Consider the following 22,299-nt stretch of genomic DNA (forward strand, 5'->3'; position numbering starts at 1 on the left):
GTATATTTTCTCTAAAAGAGTAGCACTGATGGAGAGCATGTTTTTAAAGATGTCTTTCCATTTATGTGCAGTTCCTGTGTATGGTCGTTATCACTCTCTGATGGCCAAGATTGCTTTCTCACTTCCCCCCACCTGAGGCGAACCTCGGTTCCTCATAACTGAGCGAGTTTGCATGGTGCCGCTGCCCCCATAGTCACACTGAGACAGCGTTCGTGGGTGGCTCATGTTCTCACTGCGGCCATGGCAACGTTGCGATTGTGGATTTCTCTCTTTTATAGAAGGAAAGCCACTCCCCATCCTGATCCTTCTTCTTATATGCACAAGGCAGCAGCAGTTAGCGATTTTGCGACCCAAGGGGTGTGGTTTTGCCAGATGAACCCCCTCGGACCTCCCATTCCCCAGTACGCTTGTTTGCCTCGGTTGAGTTCTGGGATGAGACAGGCATCTTGCCCCAGGGCGAGTTTAATGTCTCTTCTGAGCCCCTGCATGAAGTTGATGCCCCCCACCCACAATCTGGCACCAAGAGCCCCAGGAAGGCTTCAAAGTGCCCCTTCGCAGCCTCCTTCCCCGTTGCTGACCGGTCCTATGGTGGGCACTCGGAGCAAGGTAAGTTATGTTAGCGGTTCTTTCAGCACAGCCACGGGCTCAGAACGTGGCAGTTCTTGCTCCACCCCGCCACAAGGCCCCGTCCACAGGTACGTCAAACACAATTATCCGCTTGTTGCCCCTCGCTCAGAGGTTGGAGGCATGGCTAATGCTCTCCATCCTGTCGCGTTGGCTGGCCAGCTTGGCTACGCGATTCAGTTCACCAGGCGCCCACCCAGGTTCAATGGCGTCCGTTTCACCTCAGTAAGAGGCAAGGATGCCACTTTCCTCATGAACGAGTGCGGCCAGTCGGTGCTGAACTGCCTGAAGTCATTCAGGGGAAGAATAGCATTCCAACTGAAACAATTTCAGGCAGGGGTCCCGTTACAACAAGTGTCCAGGCGCATCGTTGTCAGGACAGACACCTTCAAGTTAGGCTAGTGAGCCGTTTGCAATGGGCACGCAGCCTCAGGTTCCTGGAGAGGACCTCGACTGCATTGGCATATCAACTGCCTTGAGTTGCTGGCGGTATTGCTGGCCCTGCGGATGCGTCGTTCATTGATCCAGGGCAAGCACGTGTTGGTCAAGGCAGTTTATGCTCATGTCTCATGTTGCAACTCGTCCGCTGTCTCCACCTTTGGAGTCAGTAGCGACTGAAGTTGTTGAGGGCCACTCACATCCCAGGTAATCTCAACCACGCAGCGGATGCGCTGTTGTGGCAAGTGACGCTGAAGGGAGAGTGGAGAATCCAACCCCAGGTGGTTCAGCTGATTCAGAGTCGATTCTGCGAAGCACAGGTAGACCTGTTCGCTTACCGGGAATCCTCCCACTGCCGCTCTGGTACTCTCTGACCGAGGCCCCCCTCGGCACAGATGCCCTGGCACACATCTGGCCCCAGGGCCTGTGCAAATGTGCATTTCCCCAAGTGAGCCTGCTTGCACAGATTTTGTGCAAGGTCAGGGAGGATGAAGAACAGGTTGTGTTGGAGGCAACATACTGGCCCACCCAGACTTGGTTATCGGAGCTCACACTCCTAGCGGCAGCCCCTCCCTAGCGAGTTCATCTGAGGAAGGACCTTCCTACGATGGACCTTGCAACTTTTGTGGGCATTGGGAAGGTTACCTGGAGGCCGAGTGCACTTGCCTGACACCTGCACCACCAGTCCACGTAACACAGTTCAGCTGGTTGTGCCGTTTTGTATAGGGAACCCGAGTGTCACTACATCGACACAACGTCAAGTGAGTGACAGATATGGAATGTCTTGGTTACTGTTGTAACCTCTAGTCTGTGATGGAGGGAACAAGACGTTTTGTCCCTCTTGCCACAACACTGAACTACCTGCTGAAATGGCCGGGACTCTATTTCGGCTCCTCAGCACAAACCTGAATGAGTGGTTGCAAGCCGGCTCCTTTTATACACGTATGTCCGAGGGAGTGGCATGCAAATTCCAACCAAGACGTTCATAATTCTTTAATACAACAAATCAATTTAATAATCAAACAAAATCCCCATATTATTCCCCAGACTCTTGCATTCAGCTCTCCAGTGTTCGTTTGTTCATTCATTCATTTAGATTTTAAAGGCATGGTTGATTTGACTGGCTAGAGATGTGTCTTTAAGCTTCAACTATTACACTATACACATTCAAAACTATTTTGAGATTTTTAAATATCTTAACACTATATTTTGCATAATAGGGAGGAAGAGGAAAGAGAGAGAGAGAGAGAGAGAGAGAGAGAGAGAGAGAGAGAGAGAGAGAGAGAGGGAGAGAGGGGGCAATGAGGGAAAGCTAAGTAAGAGAGTCAGTGAATAGCACTAATGACACTCCACATCGACTTGGCAACACCGCCAATGGCCTCATCATGACCTCCTCCATTGTCAAGGAGGCATGCATACTGTATCATCAGTAGGTAAACAAGGATGCCTGTTGCCAATAGTTAAAGAAAAGAGACAGTAGGAAGATGAACAAATAGAAAAATATCCAAAACATTTTTTTTAAGATAAATAAGTAAATGTATACTAGATTTGTACTTTTTCTGAAGAAAGTTTACTTATGTTTAATGAAAGGAGTGAATATTGGTACCTAAAGAGATGGTTCACCCAAATCTGATAAGTCTCTCATCATTTATATTATTCCATCCCTTCTTCCGTCTCAAACTCGTTTGACTTTTGACTTTTTTAGTATTCTGAAACTAAAAAGATATTTCTTCTGATGTGTTTATAACCATACAATGCAAGTCAATGAGGTCCAACATTTTCAAGCTCCATAAAGAACATGCAGATGTCAGAATTATTTGGTGAAAAGTTTCATTAAAAAAAAAATATAATCTTTCATTTCTTTATTAAACAAATCCCATTAAAAATTCAAACTGCTGTGGAAAAGTAATTGAACCCCTATGCTAAAGATGTCAACAACAGCTTATAAGAATCAGGAGTTGGCATCTAGTCATCCAATTAATGAAACAGGATTGGAGGTGTGAGTTAAAGTTACTTTGATTTATAAAAAGCACTCAAATATTTTGAGTTTGCCATTCACAAGAAGCATCTGCTGACGTGGACTATGCCTTGCAAAAAAGAGATCTCAGAAGACCTATGATCAAGAATGGTTGCTTTACATAAAGCTGGAAAGGGTTACAAAGTCTTGAAGAGCTTAGATATTCATGTCCACAGTAAGACAAACTGTCTATGATTTAGTACTGAGGCTACTCTCCCTAGAAGTGGCCGTCCAGCCAAGATGACTCAAAGGGCACACCACAGAATGCTCAATGAGATAAATAATAACTCTAGAGTGACAGCTAAAGACTTGAAGGAATCATTGGAACTGGTTAACATCTCTGTTCATGAGTCTACTATACAGAAAACGTTAAACAGGCATGGTGTCTATGGCAGGACATCACGAAGGAAGCCTCTGCTTTCCAAAGAAAACATTGCTGCATGCCTAAAGTTTGTCACAGACCAACTTGACACTTTGCAACGCTACTGGGAAAATGTTTTGTGGACACATGAAACTAAGGTTTAATTGTTTGGGAAGAACATGCGGCAACACACATGGCGTAAAAAGGGCACCACATACCAACATGAAAACATCATCCCAACGGTGAAGTATGGTGGAGGTAGCCTGCTTTGGAATGACCTCAAGAGAGCCGTTCACACCAGACATACAAATAATATGTCTGAGCTGAAGCAGTTCTGTAAGGAAGAATAGTCCAAAATTCCTTCTGAATGTTGTGAATGTTTAATGAGATGTGTTCAATAAGACACAAAACATAATAATTTTTTGTGTGTTGTTATTTTAAGCACAGTGTGCTTTGTCTATACTTGTGACTTTCATGTCAACCAGAAAGTGTTGCCCCTCTTCTACCATGCTGTAGTTGAGAGCATCCTGCGGTATGGCATCTCAGCCTGGTTTGGCAATCTCAAGTGTACAGTTGAAAGCCTAGATTACACGGCTAACACAAAGAGCCATGAAAATCACGGGAGTCAGGCAGTATCCCACACTCCAGGTTGTCTTTGAAGAAACCATCATCAGACAGGCCCAAAAAATAATTTCAGACTCCACCCATGAATCAGCTTCTTCCCTCAGGTAGATGTTTCAGAGCCCCCCAGAGTAGGCTCAACTGTTTTAAGAACTCCTTTATTCCCTTGTCTAACAAAGCCCTAAATGGCAAGTCAGCCAGAGGTTTACCCCTATAATGCTGTTTTAATTGTAACTATAAACTTGTACACCTTATGATGTTTTTATTATTTTTTGTTTTGTTTTTTACCAGTATGATGACTACAGGTGTGTTGCAATTGGTTGGTTGATGGCAGTCTGTGTATGTACTGTAGGTATTGTGTGTATGCATGTGTATGGGTGATATATATGGGGGCCATAAAGTCTATCTTATCTTTAATTAAGATGACATTTTATGACCAATTAATGCAGAAAAACAGCTAATTCTAAAGGGTTTGCATACTTTCTTCTTTGCCACTATACACTTAAAATTACATTTTCATCAAAACATGCAACAAGTAATCCATGAGGGTTCATTAGGGTCCACTCAAAGGGTTCATCAAAAAGTAACCAGATTAGATTACCTAATTGTGTAATTTGTAATCAGTACTGGATAACATTGCAAAAGTAACTCATCCAACACTGCCTATGGGATCTCTTCACTCATTTAATCATCCACAGGGCAAAATATCATTCATCAAGCTTTTAAAAAAGTAACACCTCTACCTCAACGAGCCACATGATTTGAGGTACCATTCATGTCCACAGCACATCGCATGCTACTAGTTTAACCAATTGTGTGCCGAAATGTAATACCATGAGTTACAGGTTTGGAAAAATCCCTAAGCAATATTCTGAGCAATTGTAATAGTGATGCCTGCCTTAGCCTTAGAAAGATGGAATGGGGGAATGTGTTCCTAGTGTCGTATACTTAAAACGCTGTTGAGCAAAATAAGGGAAATACTGAAAAAAAGCTGTCTCACTCTCTCTCTCTATTTCACCACTTCTATTTTAAATTCTCCTTCAAGACATGTTCCCATAAAAAGACTTCTTTAACAAAAGCACATCTACACTCACAGTGTGTGTAACACACTCACATAATTACATATAAACACAAATAGGGATCCATGGAAAATCATCTGGCTTGAAATCTCTCACCACCTTCTTCATAATTCTGATAGATGTGGCTTTAACTGAAACAAATCTGCTGGGCTTATATTAAGTCTATCAGACACAAAAATAGATTTTTATTCACTCTCTCACTCATGCGTACTCACTCTCACACACACTTCACATACAATTTACAAAGCATACACACTAAGGTGCACACGTTCTGTAAATCCCGACCCCTGCAGTTATTCTGTAAGGATTTGTCATGGATTACGGTGTATTAAACCCTTGGATTATTCAATCAAATTGCATTCTGCTCTCCCTCTCTAGTCTACACGGAGTCATCGGACCAAACCATCTCACTTTGAGGAGGGGTGTCTGTTTGTGCAGTCAATTTGCCTTTTTATTTTCACACGAGCTACGATAAACTACACAAATCACATCTAGACTCACACAAACGCAATAGCAGGTTTGTGTGCAATACAAAAACCCACAATTTCCTCTTCCTCTCTCTAAAACATTTCCATTCTACATCCGTCACTTGTTGCATCATGTGTGTTACCTAGCAACATGCCATCTCTGACTCAACCGTATCTTAGCAATGAACCCCCCCAACCCCCCATCTCTCTTTCTCTGCCAGCTACTGAACGTGTGTGTGTGTGTGTGAATCTCTCATAAAAAATATACAAAAGGTCTACATTTCAAAGTTTAAAACTAAGGAAAAATGTAATAATAATGTTTACTAGCACCTTTAGGCAAATATGAATTAAGATTCAAACACCAGATATCCAACAAGCTGTACAGAGATGCACAGATGCAGAACATGCAACAAACACAGCAAACATGGTTGTAACTCTGCTCTATGGGTCACATCAGTTTAACCCTGTCAGATGTCTCAGTAGATTGACAGCTGTATTTCTTAGACTCAATCTTCCCTCAATAAGGCAAACGTTTGTTTCTGATCCCTCTTTTCCCATCCTCCCACAACCTGCATCCTCCCTATTCATTTCTTTATGTTCCCTCTGTCCTGACCTCTCTGAAGTGCCTCGGTTTCATTCATCTCATCTCACCACACTCCCACAATCGCTTTATCTTTCAGACATGATGCACAGAAAAGAGAAGATAATGAGTGAGAGAGATTTAGAATTGGAAATAAGAAAACACACATTTTAACACCAATCTAATTTAATTTGAATTCAAACATAACTGCAGCCAAAAGTATGAAAACTGAAATCTTACATGATAATGTACAATTTAAGGAACGTTCCGGGTTTAATCTTGTTTAGCTTGTTGACAGCATCTGTAATCCTGTCGGTTACCACAGACAGTAATTGTTCCCTCAGTATGTAAAAACAAACAAAGATTGTATGCAGTTAGATTGAAAGTCATTGGGAAGCATTTCACAGGGTTTAAAAGTGAAAATATGTACACTGATTTTTTTTATTTAATTTACATGATTTCATTATGCACATCAGTTCCACATGGGTCAATTAAGTGACATCAACGTTTTTTTCCTCTTGGGTTAGCCCATTAATTCTTTGTCAGAAAACATAATTTGTTTTGCATATTCTAATGTATAACATTTAATAAATCATGGAAGCTATATCATTGCATTTCTAAAAGACTCCATGCTTTACCCAGTTGCTGTCACAACTGCCTAGCCCCTGACCACATATATTTTGAGTTGCTGGACTGATTCCATCCCATAAAATAACTAAGGAAGATTGATTTTAAAATGCAGACAGAGACTAATTCATTGTATCAGAGATGATACAAAATTGACAAATGATGTAAAGACAAAAGGAGACAGTTGTAAACCGGGTCCAAAACACTTTGAGATTCGTCCACTTCAACCGCCTCCAAATGTGGATGAAAGTGCATGTGAGCACAGTGGGCTCATAGTGCAAATGCTCATCCATCGAAATCCGTTCGGACAGCAGTGAGGCATCGCCTACTCGCCTGTCAATCAACCTAATCCTAAACATACCCTCAACCTCAGTAGCAGCAAACGTGAATCTTGTGAGAATTTTGCAAAACAACATGTAGTTACACAATAAGTACATTTTATTGTATGTATTTTAATGTTAGTACATAGTTAAAGACACTATTATTTATGTAGAATACATACATGAATTCAATAAAGAGACATTTTAGGGAGAAATGTGTGGTACTTGAATTTATGACTTATTTTGAAATAGTTCGGAAATCTGTTTAACTTAAAAGTAATTAATAAGGTGATTACTTCTTCAATTAAGTAATAATTTTAAACAAACAAAATTTAGAAAAGTCTTACCATCTTAGAGAAGTAATTAGTAATTTGTAGTGGATTACTTTTTGAGTAATTTACACAACACAGCATAAACATGCACAAAAACTTTACGGAACGTCTTCAGTGTGTCTGATATAACATGAGGCAACACAAATTAGAAGCATGCACATCTGAAGCTTAGTCTATACAGGTACTCCACAAAAATAATGATAAACTTTCTTAAAAGTTTGAATTTGTGCTTTCAACCGCATCTGGGAGAAACATTAGGGCCTATTCTTTTGTGCTTTCTTTGTCATTTATGATTTTTTTGCATTTTATAATTTTATTTATAGTGATTGATGTATGTTGTAATTAAATCAGGACACCCTCCCCTCGAAATCCGAACACAAGTGGTCACAGAAGATGAATATTACGACCAGCTGTAAACGGTGATGTGTTTCTATTATCCACTTGTGAACAGATTGGCCAAAACGCATCTTAAAAATAAGTTGTGGTGATGTCGGCATGGCCGAGCTCTGGTTTGTGAATGTAGAGCAAGGCCAGGAGGAATGAATGGTAAGGACTCGCACCAGTGTATATTTTCTCTAACAGCTGTTCTGTATTTTAGTGAGCAGCGTTGGGGAGATAAAAGGGGAGACGAGAAGCCAAGAGGTTAGGAAGAGTAGCACTCAGCAGTGTGTGTGCATTCATCAACATCCAACTGAAAATAATTATTTATGTTTATATTATGCTGAAATTTTTGAAATAAAGATTTACTTTTGGAGTGTTTGACCAGCTCCCATTTCCTCCTTTGAAGAAAGAACAAGTGATTTGTCACAGTGGTGCCGAAACCCAGGAACTGTGAGGCAGATATGCCATCATGGAGTCCTCACCCTTTGCCGAACTTATCAAGCTCCTCGCCAGCAACCACCAGAACCAAACTCAGATTCTGCTTGAGCTATACCAGGAGCAGAGCTTCCATACCCTCCTGCAAGCTCAGGAGGATGATCGACAGGTGCTGAGGAGCTTGATACCCCAGGTGAATTCTGCCAACACAACCCAGACTGCCACCCCCGCCATGTCCAACTTCATGCTTGTAAAGATGGGACCGGAAGACGGAAGGCTCTGTGACGGCTGACGCCAGTGGCTGCTGGCGGAGGAGCGTCACACCGACGCAATGGTAGATCTGGTGGTGCTGAAACAGCTCGTCTTCTGGTTGCCGAGAAGAACCACGGACTGGGTCCAGTGCCGCCGTCCCACGACACTATACCAGGTTGTCCAAGTGGAGGACCATCTGGCGGCATATCCAGGGGCCAGCAAGCCCTCTTCTATTTCTCTTTCTCTTTCTCTCTCTCTCTCTCTCTTGCACTTCCTCCTCTCTCTCCTCCCCTTTTCCCGCTCCTGATCCCAGGAACCCACTTCTCAGACCCGGGGCTTCAGCAACCATCCTGTTCCCCTGTGGCTGTCTCCTCTCCTCACAGGTTGCCGACTCTGGAGGCGCCGGTGCAGGTGTATCCTGGGCACCTCTATGACCATTGCCAGCTGATGGAGGTGGAGGAATTGTGATTGATTCGGATTCCTGACATGCCACAGGCCACCCCCGATCGAGCTGGGATGCACCGGATACAGGTGAGTATTCAAGGGGTACATATCAAGCCTTGGTAGATTCAGGGTGTCATTATTCAATTTAAAGGACAAAAACATAGAATAGAGGTGGCGGTAAGTCCCCGCCTCTCCTATCCTCTGATTTTGGGCATGAATTGGCTGTAAATTACTTTGTTGAGGGGAATTTGTGTGGATGGGTCCTGTAACAAAGTGGATTGGTGTGTGGGGTGCAATTCACTGGCTGGGTAGGCGGTGCCAGGGCCTTCCACGTAAGCTCCACATCACGATGACGCAAAGGAGGCGGAAGCAATGGCTTTCCCCGCTCTTAGAGGATTCCCAGCAGGGGATTTCCCTCTGGAGCAGACGTGAGATGAGACCCTTAGGCACGCCTTTGACCAAGTGAAAGTGATTGATGGTCAGCGCCTCCAGCCAGACATTACACTATTCGTATTTTTTGATTATTAAGGATTGGTTTTATCGAGTGATGCAGGATGCTCAGACAAAGGAGGATACAACCCAACTGTTCATACAGAACAGCATTTCCAGGCAGCTCATTATAATCTGATGGCAGGTAATTTAGGGCAAGTAAAACACTAAGCTGTCTAATGGCCCATTTTTATTTTATTTATATCTGGGATGTTCGATGGTAGTGTGCAGCATGCCTTGAATGTCAGCTGGTGAATCTGCCGGCCACCCCAAGAGTGCCCTCTTCCATTGATCAATGTCCCCCTTCAAAAGAATTGGCATGGACCACATTGGGCCATTAGAACACATGGTATGCAGGTATCACTTTATGTTGGTTCTGGTGGACTATGCAACACGATAAACGGAAGCAGTGCCTCTGCGCAACATCTCAGCATGTAGTGTTGCAGAGGCACTCTTCAGAATGATCTCCCAAGTGCAGATTCAGAAAGAAATCCTCACTGATCAAGGCACTACGTTTATGTCTCATACACTATGCAAACTATACAAATGATTGGGGATTATATCAATTCAGACAAGCATTTACCATCTCCAAACAATTAACAATTTAATCAGACAATAAAGAATATGATTCGTAAGTTTGTGCACAAAGAGGCACTAAACTGGGACAAGTGGCTTGAGCCCCTATTATTTGCAGTGCAAGAGGTCCTGCAAGCCTCCACAGGGTTCTCCCCTTTTGAATTATTGTACGGGTATCGACCACGTGGCATGCTCATAATCCTATGGGAAAATTTGGAGGAGGGATCTTGAAACAGCAAAAAATAAATTTCATATGTTCTTGACCTGAGAGCAAAACTCCACACACTGGGGCAATTAACACAGGAAAATTTGCTCCAGACTCAAGATCGTCAAAGCCAGCTGTATAATAACAGTACTTGGCTATGGGAAGTTGCACCGGGAGATAAAGTCCTTGTGTTGCTCCCCACATCTAGCTGTAATCTACTCGCTAAGAGGCAAAGGCCCTTTAAGGTCACACATTGAGTCAGGGAAATCAATTATGAGTTTATTTATAAGATTCCGGAGAGGAAGGAGCTCGGACAGGAGGTAAACTTATAAGCCACTGATTGCGTCATCCCAGTCACTTGCGGAGACCACCTCTCACCGTCACAATTCACAGAGGTTTCTAGGTTTTGCGAGGAGAATTCACTGACATGTTCTTGGCTCTTCCCAGTTATACAAATCTCATAGAGCACCACATCGAGACAACCCCAGGAGTGGTAGTGCACAGTTGCCCTATATGTTACCCGAACAAAAAAACAAGTGATACGGGAAGAGATTAAGGCCATGCTCGATATGGGGGTAATAAAGGAATCCCACAGAGACTGGTCCAGCCCGGTGGTTCTGTTTCCCAACACTGATGGGTCAGTTCGGTTCTGTCTAAATTCGACACATATCTAATGACCTGCATTGACAAACTGCTCACTCGGTTGGCGGGGCTGACAAAGGGATATTGGCAGATTCCTTAACTCCCATGTCCTGAGAAAAAAATGCCATTTTCCTCTACGTTTGGCTTACACCAATTTGTCACCCTTCCTTTCGGTTTGTTTGGGGCCCCAGCCAAGTTTCAATGCCTCATGGACAGAATTCTATGCCCACACTCTGCTTATGCCGCTGCTTAACTTGATGACATTATTATTTATAGTGTTTGATTGACAGCGGTATATTCAATATCTGAAAGCTGTCTTGAGGTTGCTGAGATAGGTGGGACTCACAGCAAACCCTAAGAAGTGGATGGGTACGGTATCTGGTCTTACATTTGTGTAATTGCCAGGTGCGTCCACTAATGGATAAGACCACAGCAATTGCGATCTGCCTGAGACCTAAGACCAAACAGGAGGTTAGACAGTTCCTGGGGCTGGCTGGCTATTATAGAATGTTTGTGCCTAATTATTTGTCCATCACCAGCCCACTGACTGATCTCACTATAAAGGGGGCACCAGACCCAGTCCATTGGAAGGATCCATGTCACCAAGCATTTACGGAAGTAAAGACTGCACTGTGTGGCGGACCATTGCTATATGCTCCTGACTTCTCTCTCCATCTTATTTTAAAGACCAATGCATCGGACAGGGGGTTGGATTTGGATCAAGCTGTCTCAGAGGGTGGGGGGTGGGGAGCGGCCCATGCTGTACATAAATTGCAAGCTCTCTGTGAGGGAGACTATGTACAGCACTATCAAGAAAGTGTGCTTAGCCATTGTTAGGTATACCTTGTCTTGTCTCACTGTTGCCCTTTTCTGTTGGGAATGGAGGCAGCGAAGGCAGACTAGGAGAGTGGATCTAAATGCAGCTTAACTTTATTTAAACAAACAAACAACTAAACACAAAGGAAAAACCCACAATGGGAAAACAGGAAACTTAAACACGATGAAACAAAACTGAGAACTCGGGCAGGGAACATATACCAGGCTTAACAACATTCAGCGATTGACAGAGGGGAGCGAAAACAACCGGGTTAAAATACGTGGACATGGGAAAATGGGAGCCAATGAACAAACAGAACTCAAACAAGATGACAGGGCAATAAACAGAAACCAATGGCAAACTAACGAGGCAGGTGAAAACAATGAACAGAGAACACGAAAGCTAACAAGGAGACTATTGAGCTACAAGGGTGACAAAAGTGAAAACTAAGGAACTCCAAAAGTGACAAAAATGACAAACAAAGGGCAACAGTGAGACAAGACAAGGTATACCTAACAGCCATCAAGTGGGCAGTCCACACCTTCCACTACTATTTGCTGGGATGGGCCTTCACCCTCTGTTTAGATTATGCCCCACTCCAGTGGCTCCACTGCATGAAGGATACCAACGCACGTATCACCCGTTGGTATCTAGCTCTCCAGCCATTTAAGTTCAAGGTGGTCCACAGTCTGGGACGTAGATGGCTGTGGCGGATTTTCATTCCAAAAATTGGGGGGTAATGGACTGGTCAGGCAATGGGGGTATGTGGTGATAGGGTCATGGCTGCGCGCTGGTTTGTGAATGGAGAGCGAGGACAGGAGTAATGAATTGTAAGGACTTGCACCTGTGTATAATTTCTCTAACATCTGTTCTGTGTTTAAGTGAGCAGCATTGGTGAGATGAAAGGAGAGACGAGAAGCCCAGAGGAGAGGGAGAGTTGTACGCAGCAATGTGTGTGTGCATTCATCAACATCCTGCTGAAAACCATTATTTGTGTTTATAGTCTGCTGAAAAGTGTGAAATAAAGATTTACATTTGGAGTGTTTGACCAGCTCCCATTTCCTCCAAGTGATTTTTCACACAGAACAAGTGATTTTTCACACAGGTGTAAACAGGGCCAGAAAAAAGATTTACATTTGGAGTGTTTGACCAGCTCCCATTTCCTCCAAGTGATTTTTCACAAAGAACAAGTGATTTTTCACACAGGTGTAAACAGGGCCAGAAAAAAGAGAGAAGGGGGAGGAAGACAGAAGGACATGGAATGTGACAGAAGAAGGAATAGACAGCAGAAGGGAGGCAGAGATAGGGAAAGAGAGAAGATTGTCAGAGTGATCTTCAACGAAAGGTCAGCCAGATGGTAATAGGATTAATTACTGCATTTACACCCCGCCAACCCCCTATTCCACTGTCATCACTATCCAATCCTTCTCTGTGACAAACATCCACTCTCAGGCTGCCCTCCAGGGCTAGAGGCATAGCTTTGCATGATGTTTACGTTTTAATGTGATATTTCAGACAGTCTGAAGCTTGAAAAGGTGTGAGGGAAAAATCCAAATAATCTCCACAGCAACCTACGGCTCGTCACACCATCTGAATAATTCAAAAGCCACACACTCTCTAAACTAAGCCCAATCTTGCTTTTGTACAGGACACATACACAGAGATGGCAGGACATGAAAGGGGATAAAACATTAAGGGACCCCTGCCATGACTCTACACACACAAAAATGGACTTACCCCTGGCAGGGTTTTCTGTTCATGAAGGGCACTTTGTGCTTTAAGGGCTGACTCCCGTGCACAATACGTCAGAAAAGCACATCCTGAGAGAGAGAAAGAGAGAGAGAGAGACTGTTAGTATTTCTTGACAGGACGTGTTCTTACGTTCCATCAGTTCTGTTTTTAATTGTCAGTCAATGTACATATGAGTCATGGTTTTCAGCATCAAAAACACTGCATTTTGGGATGCTGGGTCAAGTTAAAAGTAGTTGAAACTCTGAAAATCACGTCTCAAGATCCCTGCATTCTGTTGTGCTTCGTCCAGCTGTCAAGAACACATCCTGTGTGACCAACTCTCATTCTGTGGTTGCGCTGCTTTTGAGGTTTGCTGAAGCGCATTGACTGCCCCCTGGTGATGCAGATTGTAAAAAAAAAAATTGTTACATGGAATGTACCTCAAGCTTTCAATTAAATCCTACGGTAGGAAAATACATTCTTTTCTTTTATGGAATTTACATACGGATCAGGAGGTTTAAAATACATGTCATAGTTAGGGCTGAAACGCTTAGTCAACATTATCGACAACATCGACAATAACAAATTGTTGACAAGAATTTTCATTGCTGAATAGTCGTTTAATCTCAATTAACGTAACATGGGATCACATTAAACACTAATGATGATGTGTGAGAGCAGCACTGCAGTTCGCACCTGACTGATGAGAGGAAGAATTACACAGCTCACAGTCCAGATAAACTCTAAACTTTCCAAACAGCTTCAGCTGATGTAGATCCCAAAGTATGAGGGAATCATATAAAAAACAAAGAAGTAAATTCAGAAGCACTCTCGTTGTGGAATAAGTGGAGCCGGAGCTTTTTAAAGGAAACACTCCAGCATTACATCTTAAATGCAGTTATATTTAATGTGTTATAGATTTATTAAAGTTAAAAAAATACAGAAGCAGATATTGAAGCCGAAACTGGCAATTCTCTGTGTGGTCAGCATCTCTTCTATGAGATGCACAAATGTCCCGATCTAAGGGGGAGAGATTGAAACTGCACCCGGCTGATGCACACTCTGTCACGGGGACGCTTGTCCCTCGAGCACACACGCTTAATGCAGCTAGATTATAACGTGATGGCTCGCGATTTATTGAATCATAATATATGTCACTGTGCATTTCTTAACGTGAAGAAAATTGGCAATATGTAGCTTTAATAAGGAGTTTGTTTTTTAGTGAGTTAAAGATGAATTGAATTGAACATCATATGGCAACAATTTCCCCATTTCTTCGCCCCATTATACACTGCAACAAAATACATTTTTGATTTGATTTTGTTTTAGTTTGTTTTCCAATATAAATATCTAAAACTCCTTTAAAACAATGTACATTATGAATATGAATATAATATTAAAAATGCTAATATTTTAAAATATCAAAAAATCCTTTAAAAAAGATGGATTAATGTGAGAAGCAGCATATAAGACATTTATACTTGCTTTTAGAGAATAGATATTGAATATAAGTATATTTTGTCTTTACTGCACTGTGACAAAATACACTTATATTTAAGATACATTCTCTTAAAGCAAGTCTAAATATCTTATATGTTGCTTCTCAAGTAAATGTATTTTTTAGACAATTTTAAATGGAAAACATGAGAAAACACTTGATAACAATATGATTTTTGCAGTGAATTTCTTTACTGAATTAATCTTAATAAAAAGTATTTTTTTCCAGTTAATTCAGTGAATGTCATTTAGAGGTCTTTTTAAAAGATGATTTTGTTCTCTCTATTGTTAGTAAGCACATTTAATCCAACCTTTAAGTCGGGCCACAAGCTGAATAATCGGTTAAAAGCTAATGATTAATCTTTGTAATAATCGCTGAATAGTCGAATAATCTTTCTAATAATCGTTAGATTAATCGATTATCAAAATAATTGTTAGTTGAAGCCCTAATCATCATCCAAACAAATTTATACTTACTGATGTAACACTAACTGGTACAGCATACCATACCAGCATACTGCATATTAAATCGATTAGGGTGAATCTATAAGACTTTTATTTGTATTATTAATACTGTAATTATTCTGTCATCATTCACTCACATTTATCTTGATCCAAATCCATAGGTTTTAAAATATATATAAAAAAAGACTAATAGCCTAACCACAGTAATGTTGAGCCATCCATGATCTGACCTGTGCTTATGGCTTTATTATTACAAATGACACTGTTAAAACTGGAAGAAACAATTTAAAATTTCATATCGGCAGGTACAATTTGGAATGGTTAAAGAGGTTACAAGGGGTTAAAATCTGGACTTCTATGGACAAATGGACAAAAGCTTACCCTGATCTCCTCAACTAAACCACACCCACACACAAGCTACAACAAAGAGGGTTGCATACAAGGCTTATGCCTCCATTTGTCTGATTGGATACACTGTGTGTATAAGCACATGAGCAACAAGCACCTCTACAGAACGGTTATTTGTGTGTGTAAGCAGGTATTCCAGCCTGTAAGCAGGTGTTTGTGTTACTCAAGGGGGCACCTCACAAATGGATTTGCTTGTTCATTGACTTAAGGTCCTAAAGGTCTTTCTCCCTCCATCACCTTAGTGACCTTAACCCATTAAGTAATCCACATGATTAAATCCCGGTCGAGCCCCCAAACAGGGTTCATTCAACACAGGAAAACATGATTCTAAGCCAGTACCCAAAACAGAGAACAGTACATAAACACAGAACACAGTTACCCAAAGAAAAAGATCACGAAGATAAAACAAGAGAGATAGTGAGAAAGATTTCCTGGCATGACTGCCTGCTGTAATGTTCCTTTTTATAGTAACACTGAACTCATGCTGTGCTGTCCACCGACACCCTTGATTGTACTGCAGGCATGGGTGCTGCTACACACTGATACCACTTTCATGTTTCCACCAGCCCAGATCACAACAAAAAGACTGAATAATAGGGAGAAAGGGGGTTGAACTTAGTTATGGGAAGATTTATCGGTCAAACCAATTAATCGGACAGTATTTGACATTTCTGAGATTATCAGCACTGCTCAATAACTGTGCTTTGTGGGTTGATTGACAGAAGGTGATTCTGCCATAATAATGAATTTCCTACCATTGGAGCTCTTCAAGCTTGAAGTGCCACCTTCATGTTTTTGTAAGCCTCAGTGAGTAGGGGGTTGTAAGTGCAACTCCAGCAACAAACCGACAACTGATTAAAGACACCTGGATGGAGCAGCGTGCAGAGGTCTCTAGACGTGTTTTTCAAAGTTGTAAACTACAACACAGTGTTCTAAAAATACAGTGTTTATAGCTAGTGACACTGCAAACACGTGAAATGTGGCACAATCACACTAACACGCACTAAAAGCATTTGTCTGACGAATGTACAGACGGAACACAAGTGCACCTCCTGTGTCTACTTCGAACAGAATAATGAACACAGTTGTAAAATGGTTTGCTGTGAACTGATACCAATGATAAGCTCATGTTAAATGATACGGAAATAAAGCAAACAATATATTGACTTCTAAAGCCACTTTTTGTATGATTTAATAAATAAATAAATATTGTTTATTATACAATATATTTATAATTAATTTGATTTATTAAATATTGAATTATCTTTATTTGGGTGCCTTTTTCAGCAAAAATGTTTTTTATAATTTGATTGATAAATCAGCAAATGTGTCATTAATTAGATTACAAATTTTAATCAAATGGCAGCCATAGATTTGAATAAATGTTGTGTAAAATACGTGTTCGCTTTAGCAATTTTGTGTAAATTTTTTTGCTATTTGGTAATATTAAACTGCATTTATAGCATATATCGGCATTATATCAGTTATCAGTCATATTCTATAGATATCTTTATCGCCGTCAGTCATAAAAAAATAGTTTGCCGCGATTCTCTGATTGGTGAATTTCGTACCTCATCATGGGTAATGTGAACTGATGGCTTCAACAAGAGGATATACCATCGGTTATCAACACAGATGTCTATTTAATGTGTGCATTGATATCTGGAAGACATATTTTTTAGGTTGTTTGCTCATCTGCAATACGTTAATGATGTTGAATGTTTGCAAATCTGGTCTCTATGTTGTTTATCATACGTCAATTAGAATGTGATGCTTCCCAGATGAAAGTATCTAATACAGACATCTATCTGTGTTGTTTTTAAAGGCTTATAAGATATTGTTAATAATCAAATTCCCCATAGAAAATAAAAATCCAATTTTACTTCTGGATCCAGACTGTTGCACTCTACTCAGAAGACTGCTTGTTGCTCTTCATGCCCTTGCTTGTGTATTTCATTATGAACACTTCAGAATGGGTGTCCATATTACACATCTATTCTAAATGAGCTTATATTAACACATGGTAAAATTAAATAATGTGTATTTAAAAAACGTTGCAAACGTTATGCGCTATATTTATTTTTAGGCTACTATTCAGTACTCACTGTTATCGCTCTGTAGCATGGACACTAATGCAAAGTGACATTACACGGTTTATTTAGATGCACAATGCACGTGCAAGTCGTGACTGGGAGGCATTCAGTCCCTATCCGTTCAACGCCTGTGCTGAATTGTGAAACTCACGCGCATCACTTTACCTTTGTGCACGCCCGTGTACTTGTCCTTGATCACAGTCAGCTCATAGATCTTGCCGAACTGCTCAAAGATGGGCTTCAGGTCCTTCTCCTCCAGATTGCGCGGGATCTGCCCGATGAAGAGTTTGATGGCGTCCGGCTCCTTCATTGGGTCGATGATGCGGAGAGAGTGAGCAAGAGTCCAGGGGATAGAGAGTGATGATTTTGCCTGCGGAGGCGGGGTGTGATGAGTGATGGAGAAAAGAGAATGAATGAATGAATTGATAGGAGGACAAAACTAGTATAATCTTTCATAATTTAAGATTCATATCTGTACACTTTAAAATGTAAACGCAGAATTATGTTCATGTTTACGTGACATGATGACCCTTGAAAATGACTTTTGTTTGGTGTAACCTGATGTAATCAGGTTGATTCAACTTGAATAAAGCCAATTGATTTAGTTGTTGCCACACACAACAGTGGATGTAGTTATTTCTGTTGCATATTTTCATTTTCTTGGTTTATGTGCAAAGTTTTGGTTTTTCAATCACAGATAGGTCAACCAAATATTTCAAAATGAACATACATTTATCTAGAATGTTTTTAATTACACACTCGAATAGCTCTTAATGAAGACACTCGTGTGAATCAAGGAAACAAAAGCTCATGCGTTTGCCAGTAATTACAACTGTTATGCAAATCATAAATGGTCTATAAAAATAATGATGGCATCTATAAACGTACCCAAGTATTGCATGAAAACAAAGACGGCTAAAAATTTCGCATAATAATAGCAGATGATCTGCCTTGTAATCGCACACTAAACATAAAGAGATCAATGTAAATAAACACACGCATGTACTGTAAGTGTCTATGGGCGCATCCTTTGTTTAAGCAGCGGCTGTGACGCTCTTTGTCCGTCTCCGGTCACGGATAACGGTCTTATCACAGCACAAAACCAAAACCAATAGCAACAAACACACAAATCAAAGAGAAAAAAGCTCACCAAGAGGTATGTGGATTTATTAGAAAAATCTTTGGATGACTCCGTCTCCGGCGCGTGCGTGCGTGCGTGCGTGCGTGCGTGTATTTCCTCGCGCGTCGTTGTGTTCTGAGTGATCCACGCGCGTCTCTTGTTTCCCTCTCTCCTGCTTTTACAATCACTTGCTACGCTTAAAATCACAATTTCGCCCAGTATTTCTGTTACAATATCATGTTAATTATCTTATTAAACGGCAAATGTTTTGTGAGCTATTAAATAGGCCTAATGCAATACATTGTGAGCATTATTTCAATACACATCTGTCACTGTGTTCCTATAAGCATCTCATCAGTGCCGTGTATGTTTGCTCTTGTTTCCACATTTCTAATTAACCACCCCTCCCCCCGTGACGTCATGTGCCGGTGTCTCCCTCTCTCGAGCTCTTGACAAGCTCGTGTTGTAACAACTAAGGGATCATCGTCAAAATACACCCCTCTGTTAAAGAAACAAGAAACACCCAGGCCATCACATCACATTAGTCTCATTTGAATATACGTTTTACCCTGTATAGGGCGCATTATTGTTTTAACGATGGAATAGTTTTTCCTCATTTTTTATTTATTTTTTAATATTAATATTATTATTAATACAATTAATTAATTAATAAATAAATACAAATTTAAAATAAAAAATAAAAATTCGATTTTAATTCATATTAATTTGATTCATTTAGTATTTAAACACTTGGAACTCCAACAAACTTAAATTGAGTGAATCGTGATCATGCATTCTTCAATATTGTTGTTTATTGAAGTCACTGTCACTAAAGCCTAGATCATCATCATTGTTGTCAGTTGGAAGTGCTACCTGTACAATCTTATTGTCCACTGCTGTGTTAATTTAGTCTAAAAGGAGATAAATAAAAAACATTATTGAGTTATTTTTGCATAAATGCAATTATATTATGGTAAACAATTCCAAATAAATGAATAAATGCAATAATATAAGAGTTACCACTAACCCAATGAGAAAATACATTAGTTTAATTTCATTTATAGCCATCTCGCATCATTCTTATTTTGATATATTTTGTATAAAACTGATCAGTTAACAACAACATCTAAGTAGGCTAACTTGTCAAAGATGCAGCAAAAATAAATAAATACATTAAAATAATCATGATGTTGGAGAAATATACAGAAATATGTTTTATAGCGTGACTGGAGACAAACTAAAATGTGATGTGGCTTAAAAACAGCATATTATTGGTTACGTTAAAGTAACTGCCTTTTTATTTCCAACAATGCGTTACATTCTAGCTTTTTCAAAAAGGTGAGAAAGTCCATGACAATAAATTGTTGCCATATGATTACACAGAACCATACAGGGCTGAAGACATACATAAATAACCATTTTAATAGAAAGCAAAAAGCTTTATTGGCTTTTGATTTTTCTCTTTCTTGCTCTCTCTACAAACCTCTTCCCCAACAAACACAGAATGTGCCATATCAACAGATTCAATATTTCTCAATATTTTTTTATATTATATAAAATACCCTGAATAAAATAATATTTTGTAATAGGCCTATAGACAATAAATAAATAAATAGCAGTACCTATACACTTTTCATAAAAACTCGTTAGATGACTAGGCATGCATATTTTTCGTTTTTGGTGAGGAGATGGTATTGGCTGAACGTTTCTAAAGCTCTGACCGTGGTGCTGAAGGACTTATCACGCACGCACGCACGCACGTCATTGAATACCACACAACAGAGCAGCTTTCAAGCATCAAATTATAATTTAATGTTCATGAGGATTTATAAAAATAGTTCCGACTCTAAATTCTGATTGGACGATCCCCGTTCAAAGCATTCGTAGGCTATAATAGCTGATTTACACACCTGTGACCGCACATCAGTTAAGCTAACTACTGTGCAACAGTAAAAGGCGTATTGTTTTCGGTTTAAAATGGCTGAAGAATTTTCTTTTTTCTTTTCTGATTATCTTTATTATAAATGAAAATGGAAAATGGTTTTGTCGAAGCCGTTTGATACATTCATATACAGTAATGTTGACGTTTAGGGAGATGTTTGCAATCGCTTAAAAAAATGTGTTTTAATATATTTGTGCGTATTAATGTCATATATAATGTCACCGGCCCCTTCCTGTCACTGTTCGCCGGGCTGAAACGCACCTATGGCGATGGTGGTCTGGTATTATAAGCGGAGGGACATTTTTAACCCTCGTGTTCCCCCTCGGAGCCCCGGGTCACAAATGCGCCTTGTGGAATGAAATGACAGGATTCAGAGTGGTTTACTGTGAAAAGGTCACCATCTGCCTCTAGTGGCAGTGCCAACAGTGCCCCACCCGCCCTTCTTTCTCCTTCTGAGACAGTTCCAGAATCCACACACTTGCCAGTATTTAGTAGTGTGTATGGGCACTCAGCCTACATTATCACAATCAAGCTACTGTGAATGTCTATCCGGTGGTCCACAGGTTTACCTTGAGAATAGATCAGCACACATTAAACTGTTGCTGTTCGCCATGCACAATCTGAGGTTGAAGAACTACCCCCTTGCGATTAGAATAAGCCATTACACTTGAGCAGTATGACGCAAATGCATCTGTCCGTGTCCGTGACACACCACTACACGTAACGCCCCCCTTGGCTTATAAAGCTATTCTATTGGTTACAATAATTTTTTAAATCCTGTGCCATCGCTGTATGATTCATATTCTCTTAACTCTTTAAATATGACGAAGAATAACATTTAATGTTATATAATATAATAATTTTATTATATATCATACGTAAAATTATTTTACATATAAAAACTAAAAAAAAAAGCTAATCGGTTAGCCTAGCATACTGCAAGTTTCTACTCCTCTTCATTTTCATTACATTTCTCCTTACTGTCGCCACCTATTTTTAATTATTTTACAAACTTCAATCTTTGTGGTTTTTGGTTATGTTTAGTTATGCCCTTCCTGGCAACACGGTTACCATGGTTATTCAAATAACCATATTTTAAACTTGATATTCATTGTAAAAACATAGTAATAAAACAGTAAAACAAAAACTGGTTATAAAAATCATAATTTTGTGGTTATTTTGATTTTACTACAAATACCATGGTATTTGTACAGAATATACCATAGCCTACTGGTATACCATGGTATTTGTGGTTAAACAATAGTAACCACAAGATTAAACATGGAACATCTATAAAACCATGGTTAATATATGGATAGAGTATACTGTATTAATA

The 22,299-nt window shown here is 40.3% G+C and overlaps 1 protein-coding gene across 5 annotated transcripts in view; it reads right to left on the reverse strand.

Moving 5' to 3' along the window:
* The window catches only part of LOC127655527 (CUGBP Elav-like family member 3), a 55,203-nt gene extending 35,832 nt beyond the window's left edge, over positions 1-19,371 (reverse strand). For 4 of the 5 annotated variants that reach the window (XR_007972051.1, XM_052143408.1, XM_052143411.1 and 1 more), the window contains exons 1-3: positions 19,052-19,371; positions 18,067-18,271; positions 13,445-13,527 (exon numbers count right to left, since the gene is read on the reverse strand). Coding sequence is in view for 4 of the 5 variants with exons in the window: in XM_052143408.1 (XP_051999368.1) it covers positions 13,445-13,527; positions 18,067-18,211 (228 nt within the window). In the remaining variant the exon portion in view is untranslated. The remainder of the gene's footprint in view (positions 1-13,444; positions 13,528-18,066; positions 18,272-19,051) is intronic. The other variant, XM_052143410.1, reaches the window with a different exon arrangement.
* Between the last annotated feature and the right edge of the window lie 2,928 nt (positions 19,372-22,299).

Source organism: Xyrauchen texanus, chromosome 15, assembly GCF_025860055.1.
Source record: "Xyrauchen texanus isolate HMW12.3.18 chromosome 15, RBS_HiC_50CHRs, whole genome shotgun sequence".
In the NCBI taxonomy this organism is placed as follows: Eukaryota; Metazoa; Chordata; class Actinopteri; order Cypriniformes; family Catostomidae; genus Xyrauchen; species Xyrauchen texanus.